Source organism: Hibiscus syriacus, unplaced genomic scaffold (assembly GCF_006381635.1).
Source record: "Hibiscus syriacus cultivar Baekdansim isolate YM2019G1 unplaced genomic scaffold, ASM638163v2 tig00111834_pilon, whole genome shotgun sequence".
NCBI classification, from domain to species: domain Eukaryota; kingdom Viridiplantae; phylum Streptophyta; class Magnoliopsida; order Malvales; family Malvaceae; genus Hibiscus; species Hibiscus syriacus.
In genome coordinates, this window is record NW_024063192.1 from 27,862 (window position 1) to 48,599 (window position 20,738).

At 33.7% G+C, this 20,738-nt stretch overlaps 2 protein-coding genes and 1 pseudogene across 2 annotated transcripts; 2 read left to right on the top strand and 1 right to left on the bottom strand.

Moving 5' to 3' along the window:
* Window positions 1-6,165: 6,165 nt before the first annotated feature.
* LOC120171526 (frataxin, mitochondrial-like) lies at window positions 6,166-8,154 on the top strand. The gene is made up of 5 exons (XM_039179226.1): window positions 6,166-6,243; window positions 6,323-6,388; window positions 6,599-6,646; window positions 6,735-6,829; window positions 7,676-8,154. The coding sequence occupies exons 1-5, from the start codon at window positions 6,166-6,168 to the stop codon at window positions 7,803-7,805; spliced, it is 417 nt and encodes a 138-aa protein (XP_039035157.1). The 3' UTR covers window positions 7,806-8,154.
* Window positions 8,155-11,836: 3,682 nt separating this feature from the next.
* LOC120171415 (B-box zinc finger protein 21-like) lies at window positions 11,837-12,806 on the bottom strand. The gene is made up of 2 exons (XM_039179121.1): window positions 12,170-12,806; window positions 11,837-12,017 (listed from the first exon to the last, which is right to left on the bottom strand). The coding sequence occupies exons 1-2, from the start codon at window positions 12,668-12,670 to the stop codon at window positions 11,961-11,963; spliced, it is 558 nt and encodes a 185-aa protein (XP_039035052.1). The 5' UTR covers window positions 12,671-12,806; the 3' UTR covers window positions 11,837-11,960.
* Window positions 12,807-14,998: 2,192 nt separating this feature from the next.
* Window positions 14,999-18,137, top strand: LOC120171527 (annotated as a pseudogene).
* Window positions 18,138-20,738: the final 2,601 nt, after the last annotated feature.

Genomic DNA, 20,738 nt, shown 5'->3' on the forward strand with positions numbered 1-20,738 from the left:
GATTTTGCTCTCTCTCTATTTATTTATTTTTAACAGCCACAATTGAAAGGATGTGAGAGAGGAAGAAAGCGAAGGAAAGAACGGATCTTTGTCTTTTCGGCAGCTGGAATGAAGGGGAAGCTAAGACGGCTCTTTCGTTAAAAATCTAAAAATAAATACAAAAAAATGGAAATTGTCTCTCTTTGGAATTCAACACAACAGAAATGCCCCACAGGTGAATACTATAGTTATAGATATTTTAATTACATAAATTTCAATTGTATTCCATATTCTTATTTTATATGGTTAATTTTTATTCATTGAATAATTTTAAATTATTATAAAAATGTAATTTTATATTATTTAATTAGATCATATCTCTCTTATTTTTTACTATATTATAAAGATATTGAATTATATGTTGCAACAATAATTATGTTAACATTCCGACAGGTTGGTTAAGTGGTAAGCAGTTTGATATTGTTTTAGGTTCGAGTTCGTGTGTATGCAAAAAATTCCTGTTGGGATACTCACCCACCAAACCCAAGTGTGTACAACCCAGATCGATACAGATTAATTAAAGCGAAGCCTTGAGTGTTACAATTGTGTATAAAGCAACTATCAAACACTAGTTAATATCCTTACTGTAGTAATAAATTTGAAATTGATGGACAACTTTTTTAATTTATATATTCAATTTTTTATTTATTGATCGATTAATTTAAATATAATAATATAAAAATTTATTATAGAGATTATTCTTTCAATTCGGTTAACCTCATTTACAATCTCAAAATTTGAATCTTAAACATTATTTAAAAATTTAATGTCTCGTCTTATTAGAATATTTAATTGTTGATGAAATCATAAATAAGTCATAAATAAGAATAAAATTAATGTATTGGGAGAGATATATTTCTAATTTTTAAATATTCAACAAATAATTTATTTATTTTATTAATTTTTAAATATGCCAAGCATTAATTTCAACTTAACAAGTGCAATATATTTTGCATGCAAAAATCTAACAAATGTCCTTTTTCTCATTTCTTTTTACAATTATAACGAATCCTATCTATAACTCAACGACTACTCTGTTACTTCCTCTATTTTCAAATATTATATATTTTTTTATAAAAAGTTGATAGTTTTATTAAAAATAAAACATATCTAAAATTATAATAAAAATTTACAAGTATAATTATAAACGTAAATTACATTATAATTAGGACATTTTTCCTATAACCATTGACACAAAAATTAGCCATCTATATCACACAAAAACCATAAAATGAAAAGATTAAAAAAATATAATCAATGCTCGAACAAAATAAAGATACAAATAAATCTGTCTGCATCGACAAACGAACCACAAAAAGGGATGAAACTACTGAAAGACCACTGCCAAATCATAAATCAGAGTCAAACGACGTAAGAAAACTATCCACGAACGCAAAACGCGTATTCAAATCAACTAGACGGTCTAAAGTAGGGAAGATCAATCTGACAACAAATAAGCGTCATCTTGATCAATCATGACGATGTCAAATCAAACCCTGAGAAAGAAAGATAAATGAAAACAACGACAAAAATCCGTAGGCTACCAAAAGGCAGAGAAAAATATGTCACAAAGTCAGAGATAAACATATCACAAAGACAGAGAACATGTCACAAATACATAATTATTTTTATTAAAAACTTTAAAAAAACAAATAAAAGATAATCGACGGACGACAACTAGCATTAAAATTGGTGCCGTCTTCGGTTAAACAAAATTAAAAAAATTAATTAATTAATAAAATTAACACAAATTATAAAAAAAATAAAAATAGAGGAGGAGGAAGAAAACAACTAGTTTTCAAATATTATATTAAAAATAGTTAATAAGGATGTAATTAATACATATGGGTAGAGGCTACCTCCTTTATGATACTATATTAAAAATAATTAATAACGGAATGCAAAGAATGTGATGTAATTAAGTAGGCAGTGACATTGTCCTCCAAAAAGAGAATAATTGTCTTTAAACCATTTCAAAATTTTAGGGTAAAATACGCATTTGATATTTAAACTATTAGTTTTGATTTGTTTTAATACTTAATTTTTTTTCAAGAGGATCTCTAACGTTTAGTGTTTATTTTTGTATCCCGCCGTTAAAAATGTAATGTGTTTAGTATTTAAATTATTAATTTTAGTCTGTTTTAGTACATAAACTTTCATTATTTTAAACCTAGCGTTAAGTTTTTAATGTGGTACTAAAATAAAATAAAAACTAAACATTAGATATGATTTAAAAAATAAAAGGTTAGATACTAAAACGGATCAAAATTGATAGTTTAGATGGTAAACGCGTAGTTATCCAAAATTTTAAGTTAGTAAAAATAAGAAAATTACATTTTAACCCCCAATATGTTACAATTGAGTGCTGAAACCCTTAAAAAATTACATTTTGACTCCAAGGATAAAAAGATATTTCTTTCATTGAACTCCAAGGATAATGTGTTGATATTTTTATTATAAAAATCTAAACATCAAATTTGATTTCAATTATTTATTAATTTTCTTCAAGTAGAAATCTTACCCTTTTCTTTTAATAATCCCATATACATATATCTTATAAAGATAATGACTTGAATTTAAAAAATTAAAAAAATAACCCTCACTTTACCACTAAAATCGATTAATGAATTGCAATTTTAATTTATTTTATTATTACTGCATATTTATTTTTAGGGTAAACTACGTATTTAGTACCTAAACTATCAATTTTGATTTGTTTTATTATTTAAACTTCCAATGGTTTCAAAATCATACTTAACATTTAGTTTTCATTTCATTTTAGTATCCGCTGTTAAAAATTTAACATGCTTAGCACCTAAACTATTAATTTTAGTTTGTTTTAGTACCTAAACTTTCTTTCTTTTTTCAAAACTTAACGTTAAGTTTTGAATTAAGTTTTGAAGGGATACTAAAATGAAACAAAAACTAAAATTTTTAACGGTGAGGTACTAAAATGAAACAAAAGTTAAACTTTAAGTATGATTTTGAAAAAATTAAAAGTTTAAGTACTAAAACATGTCAAAATTGATGTTCTCTTCCAACCAAGAACCTATCTGGAAACATCGCACCATCTTAAGATTATAGCCCAAACCCTCTTGGGAAAAGAACACTAAAAAAAGATGTTCTCTGCTTTCCATTTCGCCACCACAAATTGATATAATCACACCTACACCAGATCCGGAAGTCATGCCACATGGTCCCATTACTAGGTCAAGAGCCAAACAATTCAGGGAAGTTCTCTTAACTAAGTGTTTAGAAGCTTTTGATTCATTTGATAACTTAACACCCTCCTATGTTAAGTTATATAATGTTTTCATAGATAAAGAATAACTTAGTATGAATACATCTTGCACATTGTTATTTTAATATATTATGCATGATTATAATCAAAGCAGCATACTTATAATGCATTTCATTAGTTCATTTGCATTCATATTAGCTCTTAGGCTTTATACCTTACCTTACACATATTAGGAGATGATATAATTAGCTCATGACATTCAAACTTAGCTCACATTACCATAATCAAACATGGCAGCAATGTAATTAGCTCATATTAGCTCAATACCATGGAATTACCTTGTTTCCTTTCACATGTAGGTACATTGGAGCATAATGAACGTTGAGGTAGCTTGGTGAATGATTTGGACGTCATATGCAGCTCACAAATAGCTTACAAAGTACAAGGCAGCTCATGGAACACTAAAGGAAGCTCGATTCAGCTGGAGGAGCTTAAAGCTAGCTAAACTTAGCTAGTTAGACTATTTGGAGCTGAGTTGCCAAAAGTGATGTCAAAGGTAGCTGAATGTAGTTGAATATGCTGTTATGGAGCTTATAAGGACTTAGCTAGGAAGCTTGTTCACAAACAGCCCATGATTGCTAGCTAGCTCCACAACTCAAGCTAGCTTGGAGGAAACACATGCACGCCCAAGAGAGAGCACATGACCAGCCATCATTCCATGCACAAGGATGCACCACAAGCATCCTAGAGAATCCATGTGCACGCCTTGTGACCAGCCCACCATGTGCTAGGCGTGTGACTTCATTTAGGCGCCAAGATGAAGAGTCCTCTCACCATTCGGCCAAGCACTCATTTCTCTCCAATTTGGAGCCAACTTGAGGGGACACAAGAGCTATTCGGCCAAGGGTTATTTCCCTCCATCCAAGGCCGAAACATTATGTCATTTAGCATTAAAATTATGTCATTTTATAGAGACACAAGGGCTGGCCAAATCCTTTTGTAACCATTCGGCCATGTTTCCCCATTTCCTATAAATAGGAAAACAATCATCATTTGTAAAGAGACCATTTTTATTAATCAAAGTGAGATTATTCTCTTCCTTAAGTCCTGGTGACTTTTTATCGACTTATCAAGTATAATTTATACTTGTGGATTCAACCCTCTTCTTTCATCTTGATACTTCTGGTTCATAGTTCATATAACTAGTGGGTCAAAGTACTTATCACCACCCCTTGAAGAAACAATATAAAGATTGGGTCTTTGCTCTTTATAGCATTGGTTCTTCTTTGAGCGTTCTTCAAGATACTATCCTCACAACCATCCTTTTGTTTCATCGCCATAACCATAACCATTTCAATCATCTTTCGCTTCTATCTTTCATTTTAAACAGCCCACCTATTCACCATACGTCCACCACCCTTAACCCTCTCTTTTTGAGCCATTCACTTGTGCAGGTTGTTTGCTTCCTTCCTAGATCCACAATCAAACGAGAAGGTAGAATTACCTTACATCACAAATTCCACAGTGGCTCTCCACCTCCAATCTCATTCGAAGCAATCTGTCCCTAGTTGGAAGCCTTCTCAATTTCGTCATCTAACATATAATAGTAAACTTAGGAACATGCAATGGGAACCAAATAACCCTATGCCAAGCAACTTTGTCTCCACCCCAAGAGATAAGAGGATCAAATCCAAGATAAATTGATCCCTCACACATCAATAGCAGCAAGCAAAGCTCGAGCCCTCAATCGAAGAGCAAGCAGAGTCCTAAAGATCCAGCTGACATTGACCCTACATCCCACCTGCCAGAAATCTACCCCTTTGAGACATACGCTTTCATCCAAGCAACCTAGAGGGAACCCTCTCCAATCAAAATATTCATTATAAGCATAAACGAGCAAACCTTATTCCAAGAAACATAGGCTCTTCTCACCAAGTCCCCCTTCTGATTTTAAGGTATAAACTTACTTCCAGCTTACTCTAGACCTAGTAGTAGTTGAATCACCCCCTTTCAGAAGAATCTAGCACAGAGCTGTTCGATACGAGCAATAATATCATGGGGCAAGGGGCAAAACCAATTGGTGACACCAATAATTTGTAATGTTGCACAAAACAACTTTTATAAGCTGAAGCCTCCCTGTATAACTAAGCTTTTTGCCAGCCCATTGACCCAGTCTAGACTTTATCTTCTCAATAAGAACCGCACAATCACTCTCCGTCAACTTCCTAGTCACCACAGGAACACCAAGATAACAGATAGGGAGTTTACAAATAGAGAACCTCGAGAACTCTCGAATAGTCCCCAACTGAGCCTCATTATCCCCAGAAACAAAAAGCTTGTTATTCCATGCATTGAATTTAAGCTCAGATCACTTATAAAATTGATCTAAAATACAGTGAACTCCCACAATCGAATCCATAGATTCCTTACAAAATATTAAAAGATCATTCGCAAAACACAAGTGTGTTAGACCCACCTTCTTATACCGATTATGAAAACCCAACAAACTTTCTCAATAGCCTTGTCAAAAGGCTTGCAAAATATTCATAGTTTTTGCTAATTCACTTTTTTTTATTAAAAGAATTCCAGGTAATTTTGAATTTGATTTTATATTTTTATATTAAATATGATATCTTATAATTTTATCTATTTTTATTAATATTCTAAGATAAAATATTATATTAGTATAATTTATAAAATTTATACATAATATAGTTAATATATTATTTTTTATAAAATAAAGGAGTAAAATTGACCAAATTGATTATGGATTTTTCATCAACGAGAATGGCCGAAAAGGATGGAAGAAAAAAGAACACAAATGAAAGCCCAACTAGCACTCAGCTTTGCTCTCCTGGACTAGCGATTAGCAGAGCAGATCGACAATGGCTTCCAGGCTACCCTTCTCGGCAGAATCTCTAAGCTTCTCAAAGCTCCGCCGTCGACACCACTCCGATCTTCACGTCATTCACTAACTCAGCGTTTTCTTCTTCGAAAAGTCTCGACGCCTAATGTTTTTCCTTGGACATTCGCCTCTTCTAGAAGCTTTTGTTCCGACCCTATAAACCTCTCCCAGGATTCCCAGGGACCTGCAGCGATTTATTACCGGTAAATATTCAATCTTTCGAATTTCCCATTAATAATTTTGATTAAGAAATCATTTAAGTGTGTCCCTTTTTAGTCTAATGATTACTGTGGTAACAGTTCGGTTCTGTCGGAAGATGAATTTTATAGATTAGCTAATTCTACAGCTCTTGTTTCCATTTAAATTTAACTCCTTTCTTGTTTTTGTTTTAATCTAGCTTTGGGTGTGTGCAGGAATATGGTGATATTGTTGAACTTGATCGTTTCGATGAGGACTATGGGGTAAGTGATAAAACCTGTTACTCGGCTTTGGAAAGCACTTGGCTTCTTTATGGAAGTTAACACTTAACCCATTGCTTGGATTTAGTAGAATGAAGTGTTGACACTAAAACTTGGGAGTTTGAGCACCTATGTGATGAATAAACAGACCCCTAATCGACAAATTTGGTTATCGTCTCCTATAAGGTATATTTGTTTCCTATTCTTCTGCATTCTCTTCTTTGGGATTGAAGGTGCTGTTTTCCTTATATTCGACTCTCCCTGAGCTGGCCATGATTCTTGTTTATATTCTTTTATTTTTCGTATGAAATTGCATACATGTCTCGACTAAGGTCGAGTATAATAAAGGCCAATGTTATTATCTTATCAACATTCTTCATGAACATCCTTGCAGTTAATTGATATTATATATGTGTTATTTTGAACTTAAAATCATTCTGCTCTTTAGATTTTAACCTTCAAAGGGTGACTGGTTAAATGCTGGCATCACATTGTGTTATCTCTTAATCGATTCAATATCTTATTTGTTATCTTCGGTTGCCATTTCCTTTTTCTCGTCTGCCCTGTAGAGGTCACCGGTAGGCTGGGAAAGAGTTTGAATCTTCTTAAATGCCATTGTTTCTCTAAATGAAAATTGTGGCTAGGAATTGTAGGGAATCAAGTTCCTCTAATTTGAAGAAAAACAAAGATATTTACTACTGGTGACATTTCTTCTTTCCTTGAACTTACTTTGGTACATTCAAGTAGCCTTGAACCCTTTAAACTGTTTTTTTATAAAGATAAGACATTTTACTTCTTAATGGGATAACTTAGATGTAGAGGATTATTGTTCTGATATTCATATTATTTTGTGTTCGGACTTTAGCTGACAACAATGTTTAACTACCGACACTTCATAATAAGGTGCTTATGAGCGTGTTGACCTGATTTCTTTGTAATAATCATGTTTCTTGATGTATATATGATGCCATTTTTTGGGTCAGTTTCCATGGTTTATCATCTTTTACCTTTGATGTAATGTTTTCTGTGCAGTGTCCCATCCAGATTTGACTGGGATCATAATGCTCAAGCTTGGGTTTATCGGCGAACTAAAGCAAATTTGTTGAAACTCTTGGAAAGTGAGGTGGAGCAACTTTGCGGTAAACCGGTCATTCTTTCGTAGAACGTTGTAGATCCTATGATGTTCACATAATTTCGACCTTCGAAGCTTATTTCACAACTAGAGTAGTTTGCCTCGATTTTATTCAGCAAACCATATCTCAAGATTCTTAAACCCCTCATGTTCTTGTAAGTTGTACCATTAAAGCCAGTCTCCAATAAATTATGGTTCAACAGTATGTTAAGAACCCCGATTTCTTTTTTCGCCTAACTTCCGTTGTTTTAGAAACACGCCTGCTGTGGGAGCTGAACCTTGATGACTGGTATAACATCCGTTATATTCGTTTTACATGCTACTCTGTTTACAGATCAGCTGCGAAGAAAACAGCAAACAATTGATCCCAAAGTATTGTGTGATGTTCTTCAAAGATTGTAGTTTCTCTTGAGAATTCGCATGTCATTGTTCTTGCAACAGGTCGCGGGATGAAGTAACCCGAGCAACTTTATCTGTGTCCAACCACCAAAGAAAATAGGCATAGAGGCATATTAGTCAAGGAGGTTTGCGAGTCCAGGCAGTATGATTCGTAGCATCGAAGACTCGAATGGTCTGAGCAATAAGGTAAAAGATTTGAACACCTTGGTTAGTTCATGTCACAAAAAATCAGGCATTATTGATGCAGTTTAGGAAAGCTATTTGTCTTCACTTTATCAGATGGGGTCTCTTGGCCAAATTTGGACAGGAAAGCGACCTAAGTGTAGGACGAGATGACGATAACACGCCGAAAGACGGGTGAAGATAAGGCAGGAATACAATGTATATTTAGTGCCTGACGGTCCATAAAATGCCCCAAATATGCCCACAATTATATGTTTGATTGACATTGTTGCTGTTAGTACAATATTTTTAGTATGTTTAAGCTCGAAAAATCAAATTATTTACGTTAATTCAAAATTTTTATTATACTCCCGATTTCAAGATTTCATCTTGATTAATTGACTTGCGTCGCATATTTGATTTGGTTGGTGAGTCTCTTGGTGGATATTTTATGTGTACACAAATACTCGAATTCAATATTTGCTTTTAATTTTTTAAAATCGCGTATAAATTTTAGTTTTTGTTTCATTTTAATGTCACACCATTAAAAACTTCAGTTTGTGTTTCATTTTAATACTATCGTTCAAAATTTAACGTTTGATTTTTTTTTGAAAGTTTAGGTACTAAACCGGACCAAGACTAATAGTTTAGGCATTAAACGCGTTAAGTTTTTAACAACAGGATACTAAAATGAAATAAAAACTAAACATTAGGTATGATTTTGAAAAAATTGAAAGTTTGGGTATTAAAACTGACCAAAATTGATAGTTTAGATACTAAATGCATACTTTACTCAAGAATTTTTTTTTATATTTAATGATTATAAAAATTTAAACTCATCAAACGACCTTAGTAATAAAATAAATAATTATTCTCTCTCGAAATCTCAAATCTAAATAATGCGTTTGTAGAATGTGTTCACTTGTTAATCATCATATACTATTAAAAAAATATTAAAATATCGATTAAATTTAATGTTATGATCATATCGAAGGCTAGAATCTTATAATATTTTTCTTTCGAAGACTCAAACTTAAAATTTTTCCTGAAAGATATTTAATTTCTTATTATTCAATCAGACAAACAGTTACATTTTATAAATGCTTTGTTAATTTATTTAAGAAAATCATGAAAGGAATTAAATAGAGAAAAAAGAATAAGAAAAACGTAAAATTCATTAGAAAAATATGATATTTTAAATTGTAATTGTGAAAATCGTTTTCAATTATTAATGATTTTTATAAAATCGTCATTTGCTTGAAAAAATATAAGATAATATATGTTTAAAGTTAACTCTCAACTATTTGATATTGAACGCTCACATTTTAATATTTCTGATGCTTGAATCTAAGATCTAAATAAATAATAATAATTCTTTTACTACCGAAAGTAAAGATATTTATTTCTTATTTTTCTTATTATTTCCTTAAATAAACTATTTTTTTATAACGTAGGACCTCCCAAAATCAAGTTGAAGAATCCAACCCTACAAGATAACAAGATAACCTTCGGAGAGATTCAAAGAACCACAACCAAGTGAACGGCCTAAAGTCGAAACGTAAACTACAAGACAGAATGCTCATCACTCAAAAGCTACAACGATAGTCAACCGGTGAATTGTACATGAACAACCCGGAAAACTATACACACGCGCGTGTATTTATACACATATATATAAATACTGAATAATGATTTAATATGGAAAGATGAATTTATAAAAATTTAAAATAAATAATTTATAATATTTTAAAATAAATAAATAAAAATTATCAATAAAAATACAAATAAAATATTTATATCATATAAAGTTTTATAAAATTTAAAGGAACAACCGTGGCATCCAAAAGTGGACAGAAAATATTGGGTGCAAGAAATTTTAAATTATCTTATATTTTTTTTGTATTTTCTATCAATTTTATAATTTTATACTCTTAAAATTTTATAATTTTTCACCCCTTAACTTTTTAATATAATTCTTTAAATTCACACGTCTAACATGAATTATTATGTCTGTCCATAATCCCATCATCATGCTCTAAACCGTAGGGGTCAAGTGCATCCCTATCATTTTAAAAAAATAATTAAATTTAGTTTAATTCATTGAAAAAAAGAAAAAAAATTAATACACATTATTAAAAAAAACAAAATTTTAGATCATCGTGTGTGTGTATAACCACCACCACAGAATTCCCACACCAACCAGAAAACTCCGCAACTCGATCCTCTTTATTTTCACCCCACACTGAACCTTATACAATTCACAATAAATTTAATTAGTCTAATCGGGTGATTAGAGCAGCTAACAAGTTCCCTTCAAGCTGAACCACAATTTCTATATGAGGATCACGATTTCTTGACCATTTTTTATGTGGGATTATGATTTTGATCATGGAGTTGTTTAATTGGTAATACGGAAATTAAATGGGGGGGAAAACTGCTTCCACCTACTGATGTTGATGAGCGGCTGTAATCTCAACTGTGCACCCAAAGCGAGAACTAAAAGGTACAAATCCATTTGTTTATTGCGTTGAATTCATAGTGGTGCTGCCTGAACCAAGTAGTAAATCTATTTATCAATGTATTAGCTTACGCTACCCGAAGAAAAGATTGGACGAGAAAAGCAAAACAAATATCTCTAAGAGACATGAATGTTTCTATCCTACACGATTGTTTCAAAGGTTGATTCGAAGAAACAGGAGCAGCATTGTGATTGGAAATCTTTGGTAAATGGATACACAGTCCAGTTTGGGATGTTAACAGCAGTGGGACAATCATCCACCCAAACGGACCGAGCAAATGACATTGATCTCTGACCCAGTTGCAAGCCAACCACCATCCTATATTGACCAAAGCTCCGTCACAAAATGACCCACACACTAGGTGGTACCTCAACTTGGCTACGACAAACACTCAAAAGACGTGTGGGGGCACACGAGATGACATTTTAGGCAAATACACAGCAAGTGCATGCAACCACACTCATGGCCCAACTTGCTTGTTTAGGCAGAAGAAGATGCGGTGCAAAGTTTTTGACACGCACAATTTCTGTCCATACTCAAAATATATTTCAGAAAAGAGAAATCGAATTGGTTTACGTGCCTTGTGATTGCCCATGGCATTTCACTGACAGGTAGTTCTGACGCCCGCATGACTGGTGAAACGGTGGATAATGGATAGCCAGCCAGCCTTATTAGTGGATGTCGTTCAAAGAATCAAGGACAAACCTTTACTGCACCGCCACTACTTGCTGCGCACATCCTTAAGGCTGCTATTACGTCATATTTACTCTGAAGCCAAAGAACACTTTGTTGAAGTAATTAGCACTCTTAAATTTCTTGGGTTATTAGTACAATCAAACCCCCACTACAGGCCCACACATGGTGTCAACATTCATATCAATGACTATTGTTAGAAAAGGTTAGAGAATCAGAAATAGCAGGCCAAATCCAACTCAAATCAACGGCTAAGATATTACAATTTCTAACAAATTTTAAGGTTCCTTTTAACTGGATTTTCTCACACACTAAGCCTTGTTCTCCTAACGACTCTCTACTCGATCGTGCCTTTCGGACTGAAACTGCACCGTTCCATCTGGTTTGATATGTTGTTGATTCGATATTGGCTTCATCCTCTTTTCTGCAAGTCGTACCTCCGTTTAGGAGATAAATGATCAGGATCGTCCTGTTGAACAATAATGAAAAGAATTGTTAACTCTTGATTTCATGAAAGAGATTAAACGATCTCAATAAGGAAAAGGAAAAGAAATTAAAATGAGAGATGACGGGAAAACAATATGTAAAGAAACGAACAGAGATCAAAGGAGAAAAACAAACCTGAGAGTGAAGATCTGGGGCATTTCCTCTGGTTCTTTTTAACGAAAACAAATTTGTTGATCTAGATACTTCTCTTTCACCAGCGGAATCATCTCCGCTACTAGAAGAACTGGACGCCGGCGGAGGTGTATTTGCTACCGCTGACCACGGCACCACCTGGTAATCGCCGTCCTCAACGTCATCATCGGAATGATCTCCTTCACCATAATCTCCTTCATCTTCGTCGCTGCGAACACCGTCATCGTCATTCTCGGCTTCGCTCTCTTCTCTATAGCCGTCATTAACGCACATCTCGCAGACGGAGACCGTGTGACCGAGCCTGGAACCAGTGGCTCTCCATGGAGTGGGAGATTGGCAAGCGTGACAGAGAAGACGCCTCACGTGCCTCGCCACAAGGAAGTTGGCTCCGTGGACTACAGCGTCGCAATCCCAGCACAAACTGGCTTGATCCGATTCACAATACGTCGTCGCCGCCAACTTGCAGAGCTCACAGCTCTTCATCTCCCTCCCTCTTTCAACCAAATCACAAAAGATGTTTTCCCTCAATTCACCAGCGAGTTTCCTTTCGTTTTCTCGGGAGAATTTATTACGTTTCTATTTTCTAACCCTCTCTCTCTCTCTCTCGTGTATTGCAGAGAATGGCCGATTCAGAGCAAGGGGAGAGAGTAATAAAACTAAACAACTTGCAGTCGGAGTCTAGCCTTTTGCTCTAATTTACAAGTTTGCCTTTGCAATTAACCAAACAAACCACCACCACATGGTTAGCGTTAATTAAACAGAATCAATTAATTAACTAATTCCCTAATTTTAAGTACATATAGATAAACTGCATGTATTATTGTTTGAACGTCGACATTAGATTTATATTAAGATAAAAAAAATTAAACAAAAAAGAAAAGGGTAAATTGAGAAAAGGGTACGGAGGAGGAGAAATTTGATTTGGAAAGGAAACAAGTTTGTTTTGTTTGTTTTTAAAAAAAATTATATATATTTTTATTTTTAATAAATATTTTAGGAACAATATTTAGTCACTTTATTTCTCTTAATTTCTTTTTAGTCACTAAACTATTTTTTTCAAAATATTTAAAATTACATTTTGGCTTGATTTGATCATACATTGTTAAAATATTAATTGTAATATTAATATATATCATAAAGTCATATCATCATCAAAAAAAATTAAAATGTCAGTATTATGTAAATTTTTAACATTATTGACTAAAATAGATCAAAATAACATTAGATAAAGTTTAAAAAATAATTACTTGAGAAACATAGAACGAGAGTGATAGTTCAATGATTAAATATGTATTTACTCAAATATTTTAAAGTAGCAAGGCAGTTCTTTGGGTTAGGCGATGACGTGTCAGTTGAGTGGATAGTCGGATTCGCTTACCTGGCATTTATCCGAAGTAGAGCTTTGGTTACCCACGTGGCGTGCTTACAGGGGTCCACAATGTCGGCGGAAGGAGTGGACGCCTGGACGGCGATCAATTGCATTATTAACAATCCAAATTAATCGGCGGTGCGAATTTAACATTCGACTGTTTTTCTGTTTCCCAAATGATCTGACCAAAGAAATATCTTTAAAATTAATAGAAATATCTTTAAAGAATAGTAGGATTATAAATAGAAAAATTAAAATATTGCTGGAACTAAATACTACCTATTTTCAATAATTGCAATAAAATATTAAGTATAGAATTGACCAATCAAATACTACCTATTTTCAAAATAATTGCAATAATATTAAGGATAGAATTTGACCAATCAAATACTACCTATTTTAAAAAATTATACTAATTGAATGAAAACCATTAACTGAAAACCACAATTTATGGTTCTCAAGTTTAAAACCCACAATATCTAATCTAACAAAATTTAACTTTTTATTTAAAAATAGTAAATAAATTAAAATGATATATATACTTATTAATCATTTTATTTACTTAAAAAATATTTCTTAATAAATTTTTAAAATTATAAAGTAGTGATGTTAATTTTGATTAAACTCATGCATACCTCGAGAAAACATTCTCTTTATTACTGAGATTGCTCGTATATTCTTTATAAAAATTTTGAAAGAGGCTTAAAACTTTGTCAATAACGCTAAAAGCCATAAGTAAAATATTGTCAAATAATACAAAATCTCAAACTAAAAAATAAGATGTAGACTAACCAAACTGTATACACCCCTATTTTATAAAGTCGTGAATTGACGCAGAATTTAATGTTGATAGGTGAATTTATAAAGTTATAAAAAGGAAAAATATTTTTAATAAATATACATATTTATGGTAAGAATAATGGTAGACTGTAAATGAATTTTTAAAAATGATATAAGTTTATATTATTTAATTAAAACTAGACCAGTAGATATACATTTTAAATTTAACATTATTTATAAGATGATATCACTGTTACATCTAAATTAATAACTAATAACTATTATATGGTTTATTTATCATATTTGTTTATTATTGAGATTAAAACAAAAAAGAGGACCCAAAACGTAGTAGTAGCCGCTTTCCTTTTTTTTTTGTTGAGTTATATTATTTTTATAGATTAAATTTATTTTTTATTTTTTATTTTGTTTGTCGAAGGCGGTTGATTGTTTACCGTCGTTTTTTCTTTTATCTTTTAATAAGAATAATTTTGTTTGGGCTCGGAACCGAAGACCATCGTGTGGTTGCCAACAGGGATAAACCATTTAACTCCATCACCGCCAGGTTTTCGGCATCGGGAAGATGGTATTATCGTGCTTTCCGATACAAGTACCGTACTATACCGTTGACCACTTTACAAGGCATTTCATCTGCTTCCACGAGGATGTTGAAGCTCCTGGATTCTGGAATCTGGTTTTGAGTGAAGGTCTTGGTAATGTCTGGCAAGTTTTCTTAATCCTACTGATACATTTCTCCCTGGTATGAAGATTAGTGAAGTCCTTGCGTTGACTTTATAGAGAAGTCAACACGACCCATCATCGGATCCTTCATTTTCCGGCGAGAGGGGGATAACCAGTACATCATTAACGACGAGTTACCGTCTTGGAAAGCGGGTTATCTGTTATCGGTGATGATATTCCGCCTCTTATTTCCTCTATGTTGCTTAATATCAGTAACAGTACACGAAGAAAAGTTTGTTCAATTTTACGACAGACAGATTTGCACTAACACGCCAAACCTAACCCAAAGCTACAAACAACACCACCAGATTAGTGATGGGTTCCGATGGGAAATTGGTTTCTTCAGAAGGGATAATCAGACGGATCAATGGTCTTTGGACTGGTCTGAGCCGGCGGACGAATGTAGCGTGTTTGATGCTTGTGGTAAGTCCGGTACTGCAACAACAAAACTTGGTACCCTGCAAGTGTTTACCGGGCTTCAAGCCACAGTCACCGGAGAATTGGAATCGGGGAGACTTTTCAGAAGGGTGCATAAGAAAATATCTTGTATGCGGCGGTACAGCAACGAGTTCTTGAACTTAAGCATGATAATGTGAAAACCGGATTTAGTATTTGAAGTCGATGAAAGTAAGTGCAGGAGCAAGTGCCTTGAGACCTCTGCCATTGTCAAGCTCATTCCTTTGCTGAAACTGATGCATATCTAAGAGGCGAAAGTATTAGTACTTGCAGCATTTGGACAGATGACCTGAAAAACTTTCAGGAATCATATGCAAATGGTTGATCTCCATCTCAGTGTGCCGATTTCTGAAATGGGGAACAGGACTTGTGGCACTAACATCATTCCCTATCCTCTTAGCACTCGATCGAATTGTGGCGATCTGAAGTACTTCAAATTCGACTGCCAAACTGAAAATGACACTGGTCTGATTAGCTTCAATGCAAATGGTAGAACACTAGAACCTACCGAGTCAGTAGAATCGATCAGGAGACACGAAGGTTTTCCATCCTAGTCGAAAAATGCAGGTCAGGGGATTCAATGGAAAAGCTGTTGCAGCTCCCTCGGTCTTCTCCATTTTCCGTGAGCGTGTCTTGCTACAAAGGATAATTTCAGTATAGATTCTTTGGGGAATGATAAATGGTTTTATGAAGTCAAAATCGAATGGAGTCCACCGATAGAGCCGATCGGTTCGTCTAAAGACTACAAAGATTGGCCGGACTCATCTTGCAATGTAGCACCAGATGGGAAAAATAGGTGCACCTGCAATTCGCCCTCCATATGGGATCCATCCGAGCCAGTTGCACTCGAGGTGAGAATTTAGGAAGCAGTCTATGAAATTGAATCACTAGCTGATTTTCATGTTAAAATTCATATACTGTTCTTCAATCTACTAGAAAGTCTGGATTCTACCTTGAACCAACTCCCTGTCAGTGGACCTTTGGAGAAAAAGAAGCCACCATATCTGATCTTCCTAGGTGTCATCACGGCTATGCTGTTCATCTTGTGCGTCGCTTTCGCTTGGAACGTTCAGACGAGGAGGAGACGAATGCTCAATCGACGAGAAAATCTGGAACTCAGCTTGTACAACAGTGAGAGACGTGTCATGGACTTCATAAATTCACATGACTTCAAAGATGTTAAAAAGGCATAGATATACCGTTTCAGTCTGGAAAGCTATGATTGCCACCGATAACTTCGCCGAAGCAAACAAGCTCGGACAAGGCGGCTTCGGCCTGTTTACAAGGTAATGCCTGCATATCACTGTAAAATTAAGTTTAGTAGCATTACCCGAAATTCTCTTCTCGTTACTCAGGGTACCCTTCCACGAGGACAAGAATCGCCATAAAGAGGCTCTCGAGATGTTCAGGCCAAGGCTTAGAGGAATTCAAGAACGAAGTTTTGATCGCCAAGCTCCAGCACCGAAATCTTGTCAGACTTCTAGGCTACTGTGTTAAAGGGTACGACAAAATGTTGATTTATGAATACATGCCCAACAATTCCTTCATTCGATTATCCTCTAGACCTGAATCTTTATATAGTAAGCTTATGAAATGCTTAACAATGGCATGATAATCGTGCAAGATCGAACGCGGTGCGTGTTGTTGAACTAGGGAAAAGCGCATGGACATAATCTTCGGAATTCGCTCGAGGACTGCTTTATCTGCACCAAGATTCCAGGCTGAGGATTGTTCACAGAGATTGAAAACGACAACATTCTTCTGGACGATGAGATGAACCCCAAAATTTCTGATTTCGACTTAGCTAGGATTTTCGGAGGCAAACAAGTTGAGGCAAACACAGAGAGTAGTTGGCACATAGTAAGTTTCCTTAAGCCCTGCTTGTTTGAACACAAATGACATTGATCATCAAATAAACTACTTGTTTACCTGCAGCGGCTACTTGTCGCCGGAGTACGCACTCGACGGTTTTTTCTCGATCAAATCAGACGTTTTCAGTTTTGGTGTGGTACTGCTTGAAACCATCAGCGGAAAAAGGAACACAAGATTCTATCAAGCCGAACAACCCTTAAGCCTACTAGGCTATGTAAGCAAGCGCACATATTCGATTATTTATGCTTGGAGATAACCGTTCCCCCCCTGTTTACGGACTATGGTATTGAAATGTGGCAGGCTTGGAGGCTGTGGAAGGAGGGCAGGGCTTTCGATTTAGCCGAGCAGTCATTCTGGGAAGCCTGCGACGAAAATGAGTATATCAGGTGTGTTAATGTGGGACTGTTATGCGTACAGGAAGACCCGAGCGAGCGTCCCACCATGTCGAATGTGCTATTTGCTCGGCAGCAGAACTCCGAGTCTTCCAATCCCGGAACAGCCTGCGTTTGTTGTACGAAGGTCTCTTCCAGGTTCGGCTTCTTCTTCCAGCCAACAGCAGCGGAATGCAGAGCTTAGCACTGGCACATTGGAAGTGGGCAGATGAATTATTTTTTTGTTTTCAAGTGGACTGGAGATCACCATGTTGGACTTCGTCTTCACCGTTTCTTTTTCTTCAAAACGTGTAGAAAACGGAGGGCAAAGACTTCACCATGTTGGACCAAGATGATGGCTACGATCACTATGTCCGTGTTTCACTGTCTTGGGCTGGACTTCAGCCGACCCAAATTCGATTTAGACAGTGACGGATTTAGAAATATTTTTTAGGATGTGTACCTTCAGTAAAATAAACAACTAATATAAAAAAATATAAATTCCAGTGTGGACACAATATAAGATAGACACTTTTAGTAAAACAAACAATTAGTATAAAGAAAATTGAATTTTAAGGTAGGCACGTGCCTACCTTAGGATGTACATACATCCGTCAGTAGAATTAGGATATGTTTGTTTTACGAAAAATAAATTTCGAAAAATGAATTATTTTCCGGAAAATCATTTTATGGTGTTCGGATAATGTTGTGTAAATCATTTTGTATTGGTTGGTAAATTTTTTAAAAATTATTTACTACAAATATAAAAAATAACAAATAATATTATTATTTTTAATATATTAGAATAATTTATTTAATATTATTATTATTATTATTAAAATATTTTATCTATAATTTTCTAAATACAAATATTATGATTATTATCTTATTAAAATAAATTATTATAAATTATATTAATTATTTATTAAAATAAAAATATATTATTAATTATATTAGTCACTTATTAAAAGTAATATTATTAAAATATTAAAATTATATCAAAAAAAAAGATACTATTATTTATTTTAAAGAGTATTAAATATTGATATATTATAAATATAATATATTATATATTATAATATTAATATAATTAAAAATTGTGATTTTATATTACTAAAATTCGATGAATATAATTTAATAATAATTATTTTTATTAAATGATGTTAAAATAATATATTAATATTAAATATATAAAATATATTTTGAGTGTTTGTTCTTTAAAGTAAAAAGTTCATAAAATAACTTACGAAAAATCAAATTATAAGTCATTTTTCAGAAAATACAATGTTCAGTTGACGAGAGAAATAAATTACATTGACCAACTGTTTTCTACCAATTAAACATTGAAAAATGAGAAAAACATTCCGAAAAACTTATATATGTAAGAAAATAGACCTTTGAGGTATTATTTTTCATTTCGTTATATGTTTTGACTTAAAATTAAATTTAATTATTGAGATAAAATTTATAAAAACACAAATATGTATATACATTATTTTTATTTTTATTAGAAAAAAAAGTAACCTAAAAAAGTATTGGAGAGTATTATTATAATTATTCTTAAAGATATAAAATATGATTATATTATTATTTCAGATTAATTAGAATATTTTTAGCTTTAAAATATAAATCCAACATGAATATATCCTTAAAAGAAGCTTCACCCAAATATGGATGGACCAAGAGAGGGTCGGTGGGGTTAGTCGTCCCCCTAAAAATTTAAATTATCATATATTTTAGATTTTTCTATGTATTTTCTATTGAAAATTTATTTTTGCCCCTTAGAATTTTAGTTCGCCCCCCGATATAAAATCTTGTGTATGTGTCTGCACCAAAATCTAAATTTAAAAACAAAAACAAAAATTTCAACCTTATATAATCGGATACAAACCTATCAAATTCAAGTCCTATGCCTATTCCCTATATGATTTAGGTACTTTACTATTTTGAAGATCATGTAAGTCGTAAAAGTGCTTTCCTTGACGACCCCTTCGATTATTGATACACCATACAATGACCGGAATAATAGTTTAGTGACGACAAGAATCAACTTGTAGAGTTGACGAAGCTCAAAAGAGACTTGATAATATAATTAGAGAATAAAACGTCATTTACTCTCTGATCCTAATGTTTGCTTATGAAGATCAACTTACCTCAATGGTTAAAAGAATCATTATTGTTTCTAAAGATTACGAGTTTAAGTATTAGTGGTTATAACATGATGATTGAGCATTCATTGAGAATTGTTGCATGATGTTTGGACTGTGTTCTCCCAGAAGTGCTTTCAAGACTTATTTTGAAGATAGAAAGATAGAATCTTGGAAATTCATTAAATCTATTGTCAACACTCGTTTTCGTCCCGCTATTATTATTATTACATGCCTTTACAACATGTCCAATCGGGCCATAAAAACAACCCAAACCGGAGCCTACCAGGACCCAAACCCGTTAGGGTTTTTGCCCTAAGCTTTCCTCTCTTCTCCTGGCACTGCACAAATCCCAGTCGTTGGATTTGAGAGAGATCCAACGGCCCTGATGAAGAATCTGCCGCCGCCCATTTGCACTAATCCCCAGCCACTAACTTTGCCACCAACCATGCACCAAATTCCTTGCCACATCAAGACTCAAGTCAGCAAACCCACACGCAACATTACAATGATTTTATTTTGTAATCATTTTGGTTTATCAGAAAGGAAAAAAAAGAAAAATATTTAATATTCGAGGTTATAAAACCCCGAACCGATTGTAAAGGAGAGGATCTCACTCTCGATTTTTTTTTTCTAGAAAAAGCAATACAAACCAACGAAAAAATTGAATGATTGAAATGTATCATTTTTTTAATTTCAGCTTCGAAAAGAAAAAAAAAGAACAAAAATCAAGCTTTGCAAGTAATAAAAATAAAGAGAAAGGGCCTTAGTTAGGGGAGTCGAACTGGGGAGGGTCGTTTCGTCTTCGTCGGAGGTCG